General features: G+C 48.4%; 2 protein-coding genes across 2 annotated transcripts; one reads left to right on the top strand and one right to left on the bottom strand.

The window, feature by feature from the left end:
• Window positions 1-807: 807 nt before the first annotated feature.
• N7446_001075 (beta-glucosidase) lies at window positions 808-3,419 on the top strand (the record flags this gene model as incomplete). The annotated part of the gene is made up of 8 exons (XM_058509842.1): window positions 808-931; window positions 989-1,182; window positions 1,231-1,283; window positions 1,335-1,557; window positions 1,607-1,856; window positions 1,905-2,067; window positions 2,127-2,220; window positions 2,274-3,419. The coding sequence occupies 8 exons, from the start codon at window positions 808-810 to the stop codon at window positions 3,417-3,419; spliced, it is 2,247 nt and encodes a 748-aa protein (XP_058378821.1).
• Window positions 3,420-3,550: 131 nt separating this feature from the next.
• Window positions 3,551-5,008, bottom strand: N7446_001074 (uncharacterized protein; the record flags this gene model as incomplete). Its single annotated transcript, XM_058509841.1, has 4 exons — window positions 3,551-4,339; window positions 4,398-4,658; window positions 4,708-4,805; window positions 4,855-5,008. The coding sequence occupies 4 exons, from the start codon at window positions 5,006-5,008 to the stop codon at window positions 3,551-3,553; spliced, it is 1,302 nt and encodes a 433-aa protein (XP_058378820.1).
• Between the last annotated feature and the right edge of the window lie 2,640 nt (window positions 5,009-7,648).

Below are 7,648 nucleotides of genomic sequence, written 5' to 3'. Positions count from 1 at the left end.
AGACCAGTTGTGATCGGTGCCTAGATACAATGAGCCTCTTTGTTTTTCGGATTTTCAAAAGATCTAATACTACCTACGATGACATAACTTATGTTTCGATTGTTGGGGTTTAAACTTCATTCCGGAGAATGGGCACATAAAGACTTCAGGGGTATGTTCGATTTTCCATGTTGGATTCTCAGATCGACCCCACACAGACTGGCTTCGTAGCTGCGGCAGATACACTCCAATTACCCCATATAGGCTATTCAGGTACATCCACATCTACTTCCATGTGGAGACGCGAAAATGCGGGGGTGCGGGTGGTGCCGACGGCGGATAGGAACACGCCAAGTACAGAGAAGTTGAGCTTGTACAAAAGTTAATTCTATATACTTTCCCTTTTCTGGTGCTCACTGCGACATTGTACTGACACTCTGTGATGCTACGTACAGCACCCTGCGCGCGAGATCGGCATTTGACATACCCAAGATGGCATGTTTTCTATGGAATGCGCACCTGCGCGCTACTTTCACGCGTTTTGGTATATAGATGCACCGGCTTCTCTAGTAGTGATGTCCATGCAAGTCTTTCATTTGTGCTCAAACTTTGCGGACTAGTCATACCCCTCTCTTGAGGAGTCTAGCATGGGATCGGTTGATACTATCCCGGTAGCATACTAGTAGTGAACGTGCATTCATTCTGAGGGGTTTCTTAGTCTATCTCTTCAGTGCTCCGGTGCTCTTCGGGACTATCGCGGGGTCTAGATAAGTTTGAAAGATTTGCTCCTGACAAAACCTAAGTCCTGCGACACATCCAGCTGCAAAGATGGGTTACAACGCCTGTGCCCTGAGCCTTCTGCTTAGCCTTTCACTTGTCTCTGTCACACACGCTGAGAATATCACGAGTGATGCTTATTTCTACGGACAATCTCCCCCAGTCTACCCGTCGCGTGCGTTACTCCCGTGTCCCTCAAACGTGAGCATCTATACTAATTTGACCTTTTCAGCGGAGGGTACTGGCTCTGGATCATGGGCCTTGGCTTATCAAAAGGCCAGGGAGTTTGTGGGCAAGCTCACCCCCGAGGAAAAGGTGAATTTGACAGCGGGAATCTCAGTCAAAAATGGGTGTTCTGGCAATATCGGACCGATTGATCACCTGGGATTCCCTGGATTCTGTGTCTCTGACGCTGGCAATGGATTGGTGAGTACCAAGTTCCAAGGTTGAAGTACTTCAGCTAAGCAACAACAGAGAGGAACCGACTATGTCAGTAGCTGGCCTAGTGGGATTCATGTCGGAGCTAGGTAGGCAGTTGTCCCAACTCGCAGCAGCATCGAACTGACAACAGATTCAAGCTGGAACAAGAAACTGGCCAACCAAAGAGGAGCTCACATGGGGGCTGAGTTCCGCAAAAAGGGTGTGAATCTTTTGCTTGGGCCTGTTGTCGGCCCTCTTGGGCGTGTTGTTGAAAGCGGACGAAACTGGGAAGGCTTTTCGACCGATCCTTATCTGGCTGGTGCACTCGTGTATGAGACAGTCGATGGTGTGCAATCTTCAGGAGTGGGGACTTCAACTAAGGTAATTTTGGTTACCTCGTACCCTCACATCTTGAGCTAACAGTCACCAGCACTACATAGCAAATGAGCAAGAAACAAATCGGAACCCAGAGAGAAATAAACAGGGTGAGAGTATGGCCGCAGTATCTTCCAACATCGATGACAAAACCATGCATGAACTGTATCTATGGCCCTTTCAAGATGCTGTGTTAGCTGGCAGTGCGTCGATAATGTGCTCGTACCAACGCATCAACAACTCCTACGGCTGTCAAAACAGCAAGACTCTCAATGGACTTCTCAAGACTGAACTGGGATTCCAGGGTTAGTGTCTCTGGTTACACTCGTTAACAACACATTAACATGGTCTAGGTTATGTGGTCACTGACTGGGGTGCTCAGCATGCCGGGATCGCAGGAGCCAATGCTGGCTTAGACATGGTGATGCCCTCCTCAGAATTGTGGGGTGATCATTTGACAACTGCAATCTCCAATGGATCAATGGAAGCCTCAAGGTTGGATGACATGGCTACGCGGTATGGAACCTTCTTCTCTGTTCCAACATGAACTGAATTGCTGACATCGAGGCTAATAGTATTATGGCGACGTGGTACCAGCTCAACCAGGATAAAGGCATTCCGAATCCAGGCATCGGAATGCCCGCCGATGTGGGCGCCGCCCATGAGAAGGTGATTGGCAAATCTGCAGTTCGAAGGACACTTTGCTCCACGGAGCTATTGAGGGACATGTTCTGGTCAAAAACACGAACAACGCGCTGCCGTTGAGGAAGCCTGATCTGGTATCGATGTTCGGATATGACGCCAAAGGGCCGGACTTTCTGGAGGTCTCAATCGGCTATACCAAGGGTACGCCTGCAACGCAAAACAGCACCTTGTACGTTGCAGGAGGCTCAGGTGCCAACTCAGCCGCCTACGTGGATAGTCCCATCGATGCAATTCAGCGCCAGGCTTACTCCGATGGTAGCTCCGTCATGTGGAACTTCGATTCTCAGGACCCCGATGTTGATCCCACCTCGGATGTCTGTCTGGTCTTCGCCAACAGCTATGCCAGCGAGGGCTTTGATCGTCCCGGGTTGAGTGATGATTACAGCGATACTTTGATCACCAATGTGGCGAGCAAGTGCTCTAACACAGTAGTCGTCATCCACAACGCGGGAATCCGAGTTGTCGACAACTGGATTGAGAATGGAAACATCACGGCAGTCATGTTCGCCCACTTGCCTGGTCAGGACACCGGCCGCGCAGTTGTTGACCTCCTTTATGGCCATGCCAACCCATCCGGCAGGCTGCCATACACTGTGGCCAAGCAGGCAAGCGATTACGGATTGCTGCTGCACCCCTCTGAGCCTGAAGGGGAGTACTGGCTCTACCCACAGTCCGACTTTAGCGAAGGCCAGTTCATCGATTATCGTGCATTTGACTCCAAGGGAATTGTTCCTCGATTCGAATTCGGATATGGACTGTCGTACACCACCTTCAAATACTCTGGCCTTCAATTACAGAAGAAGAGTACGCCTTGGTCAACGTATCCGGCCGCAGCCAAGATCGTGGAGGGCGGCAATCCGCACCTGTGGGATGAGCTCGTCAAGGTCTCTGCTGTTGTGCAAAACTCCGGCTCAGTCAATGGAGATGAGGTGGCACAGTTGTACGTTGGAATTCCTAACGGTCCTGTGCGCCAGCTGCGTGGGTTCGAAAAGGTGTCTGTTAATAGTGGGAAGAGTGCAAAGATCACATTTTCCTTGACACGAAGAGACCTCAGCACCTGGGATGTCACCGCGCAGCAGTGGGCTCTTCAGAAGGGCCAGTACAAGGTTTGGGTGGGCCGTTCGAGTCGGAATTTACCGCTTGAGAGTACTTTCGTCTTCTAGTGAAGGGAGATATTTAATTCAAGTAATTTTGATCCTAAACAACTTTTTCCCGGTCTATCTTCTGGCCATTCATGCCAAATAGATCCCCAGGTATCAACTTTCTTTTCGCTTTCAATGCAACATCAGGGTTCTTAGAGTAGCTTCAAAGGACGAGCCAGGGCACAGGCACCTCCAAATAGGGCCGTGACTCCGGTGAAGATGATAATGTTACCGTAAGTGCTGCCAAACGCGTACGCGCTGATAGAAGCACCATGTGCGATCAAAGCTTCGCTCAAGAATCCACTGGCAATATTTCCAATCCCACGACCGGTCTCCAAAATTCCAAAGATCATCGACATATCTGCTCGCTCGTTGTTCTTCTGTGTCTCTCTTGTAATCGCGGTCCATGTGGAGGTGAATGAGCCCGCAAAGAGTCCATAGACAATGCAGAATACATACAGAGGCGCGATCGAAACGCTAAAGCCCCAGATGAGGAAGACAGACAGCGCGGTCCCAACGCTAGACAAAAGTATGCAGGTCGTAGCATGGTGTTTGTCCACGAGCATTCCCATCACCACACATCCACCGATCGATGCAAGATTGAACAAGATGACAGTCAATGATGCCAGCGGACCGGTCACGCCTAATGATCGAGCTTGACTTGGGAGGTACACGGCTGGAAGGAAGAAGCCCAATGCTTCCACTGTGTTGCACACTTGGTAGATCATGAAGGATCTGGTCCATATAAAACTGAGATCAAAAGGCCTGATCTTGCTAGCAGTCTGAGATGTCGGAATGCGTGGTTTGACAAAATAGATGACCGGTGCGATGAGAATCATGAGTAGAACCGACCAGACGCGCAGAGTGGTGCGGAAGCCGTACTCTTTCAGCATCCACTGGAGAACAATGGGAAATACAACACCAGACAGACCCGTTCCAGCCTATGGTATGGGTAAGTAGGTGGCCGTCTAATTTGAATCATTGTTGGGATATACTTACCCACATAGTCCCAAAAGCAAGTCCACGCCGCTTGACAAACCATTCACCCATCCACAGAATCACAGGTGAGTAGGCCAATCCGGCTCCTAGACCATAGCCCACACCCTGTGAGAGAATGAGGTGGGTTGTCGTCGTGGAAAAGGAGCTCAATGCAAGAGCTAAACACATAACCAGGAAGCCAACCGGAGTAGCAAGTCGCCTGAAGCGAGGCACTCCTAGTAACAATGCAAAGTCGAGAGGAGCCGAAAGATAGGCAATCCCCTGTCGCAAGTCAGTACATAATTCAAGAAAATAGAGCCATCTCCATTACCAATGCACAAGTACCAATGGCTGCGATGTTGCCCGAGTTCCGGAACTCATCGCTTGAAAGATAATAATCCTGAAAAACACCGTAGGAAAATGCAAAGCCTAGGCATCTGTTAGCAGAGACAAGAGAAATCGCCAATTCAATACCAACCCCAAGTCAACCCCTCGATGATGAAGCCGGCCACTAGGAACATCCATGCATCTTTGCCTCCATCCACTGGCGGGAGTTGTCTTCCTTCATGAAAATGCACCAGTTCGTCTGGTTCAATTCGATCGGTACTGTTATTGCGAGATTCGAGTTCCATCTTTGAAAATAAAAAGGAATATCAGGAAATAACAATGACTCGACCCTTTGACTCTCAAAGACCATTTCGAGGGGCTGGTGGGTCTACGGCGGCGAATCAAAAGGAGGATGTCATCCACAGGGCGCAGAAAAGTTGTCACTCATATAAATTAGCGTTGAATTTCTCATCTGTACTGGGTTTGGGCTTGTTTGACTTACATGTAGGGCTGGTACTCTCTCGCTCGAGGACCAGCTCAACTTTTGTACTGGAGCATGACCAGGCGTGCGGGACACGAGTTCTTGCTTCATTCGGATAGAAGTACCTGCATAGCCATTACGATACTAGTCAGGCTCCACAGGTTAATAGAGCTTTGATTGATTGGTTGATTGATTGATTGATATAATTGGAAATCATCAACCGGGGGAGGGGGAGGGTGTTACTGTCATTCTCGATATTGGCTTGACCAATACAAACTTGATTATTTTCTGAATCAGCCGCCAAGGCGCTAACGCAGATCAATTGTTGAGCGTACCGCATTAACCGATTAGGTCAGGAGGCACAGCATGGCATCTTTATCACGTCCTGTAATATCGCTGCGTTAGTCCAGTGTGGGGATAAATATGGAGCTTTTGCTGCGATATTCACTCACGACGAAAGTACTACCACCGCAGACGCCCATCTCATTGCAAAGCAGTGGGCATCTAAGACAGCACCTATCCAACGACTCGAGCCGCTGGTTCCATGATACTAATAATCTACCTGAAAACTTTGTTTCAGTCCAACATCAATATTGCAACTATTGAAGACGAATCATTCCTCCGCATCGACGGTCGATGGCACAACGTCTCCGCACCTGGCGGAAGACTTGGCAGTATTCCAATACAATTGTACATAACAGCATAAAAATAATTTCTGTACGATACCGGTTCGGTTTCTAATGCTTCTAGGAACGTTGAACCTACAAACAGGCCAAACAGAGTGTCTGCTCTGCTTGCATAGTTCTGTCAACTACTCACCCTTTAGAGTAACAACTTTGGGCGAGCGATTTGTATTAGTAGTGGTAATGTTTCTTCGCTTTTTGTAGCGAGCTTGGCCATTTGGTGTCGCGCCCACTGAAGACCAACGGGTCCGTATGGATGAAAATCACTCGCATTGTTCCCTCACAGAGATCTTTTAGAACACGCTATACCTATTACAGTCACTGTACCCTGAAGAGGACAGCCTTTCAGTCCATCTCGACCGCCTTGTGACACCAGCATTGTTTATTATATATATCCTCGCACCTGCCAGGCAAGCTACTGTACCTCACGGCTACCGACAGTGAAGTATATGCGATGAGTTGACGCTGCGAGAAACACAGCCAAATTTTGCGCCAAGCCTTGCTCTCGTTGGTCTGGTACTTGTCCCCTCACGTGTTGTGTCCTCACGTGTTGTGCGCTTTCACACGTACACATGTTGACAGTTGGTTGTTCAGATGTGATCGCTTGTGCATTAATCCGTTGGTCAAGACCCCTGCGAGCGCCTATCACATTGGAGACGGTGTTAGGAGGCAGATGGAACAAGGATATGGGAAGAATATTATACATTCGGTGGCTTCAGCCATCTAAGGCGTAGTAAGTAATTTGATAAGAACATATTACAGATTGTATCACGGCTTAAGAAAGTCTCCGTAGCGCATGCAGATGAGAGGTGGGGCATCAATCTTTAATCATAACTAGATACAATATCTATCACCCAGTTTTCAAATTCAATTATAATGGACTATCAAATACTATAACGCGACTATAATCGACGTAAATCGGCACCTGAGTGGGAATGCAGCTGCGGATGGTACAGAGGGGAGTCTGAACTGAAATAGCTGTTCCCAGACGCCATCAAGACATGGACGTTAATAAACTTACGCATGTCATCAGTGATACAGGATGGATCGAAATCAGATTCACCATTTACTCACAGAGATTCTTTCTCGAACCCTCTTACGAAACACGCTATACCTATTACGGTTACTCTGCCCTGAACCCCTTTCTTGGCAGTATTCCACTGGAAGACGCGCGCGTTGCGCGCATCGGCCCTGAAACGAAGAACTGGAAAGGGGAGACGGAAAGGTGAAAAGAGACATTAAAATGTGTGGATGATGTTTGAGTTGCGTTTTACTTAAGATTGACCAATGAGAGGAAAGACCAGATGACTAATAAATGAAATCGAAGAAAGCAACTAAGAAATCAGTTAAATTCGCTAACAGTAGTTATTTTTCGACTGCGCGAGTATATCAGCATATGAGGTTTTCCTTGGCCTTTGAGAGCGTCTCTCTGGAGTGGGAGTGCTAGCACGAGGTAAGGCATTGACTTCGTCTGCCGTGTCTGGCCACGTCATTTGCGCGCTTTCGTCGTCCTCATTATCTGGGGCATCTGTTCTAGTTGGCTTAGGATAACGCTGGTCCCTGAGAGAAGGTTCATTTTGGGGGATTGTAATTGATTTGGAAGGGGTGGTGGGGCCAGCCCTCTGGGACTAACGATCGACTCGCTTCCGTTTACTAGTTGTTGAGGAAGGAGTTAGAGGTAGATAAGGAGCTGGTGTAGGGAGAAAATGTATATTATCCACGATGATAGCTAATTGACGGTTCTCTTTTGTGAGGCCGAAGATGCGACCCGTCAAAAAAAC

Source organism: Penicillium canescens (genome assembly GCF_028828765.1).
Source record: "Penicillium canescens strain IBT 15451 chromosome Unknown utg000001l_segment0_segment0, whole genome shotgun sequence".
Lineage (NCBI taxonomy): Eukaryota > Fungi > Ascomycota > Eurotiomycetes > Eurotiales > Aspergillaceae > Penicillium > Penicillium canescens.
The sequence above is the reverse complement of the archived record's forward strand: the minus strand, read 5'-3'. Positions and strand labels throughout refer to the sequence as shown.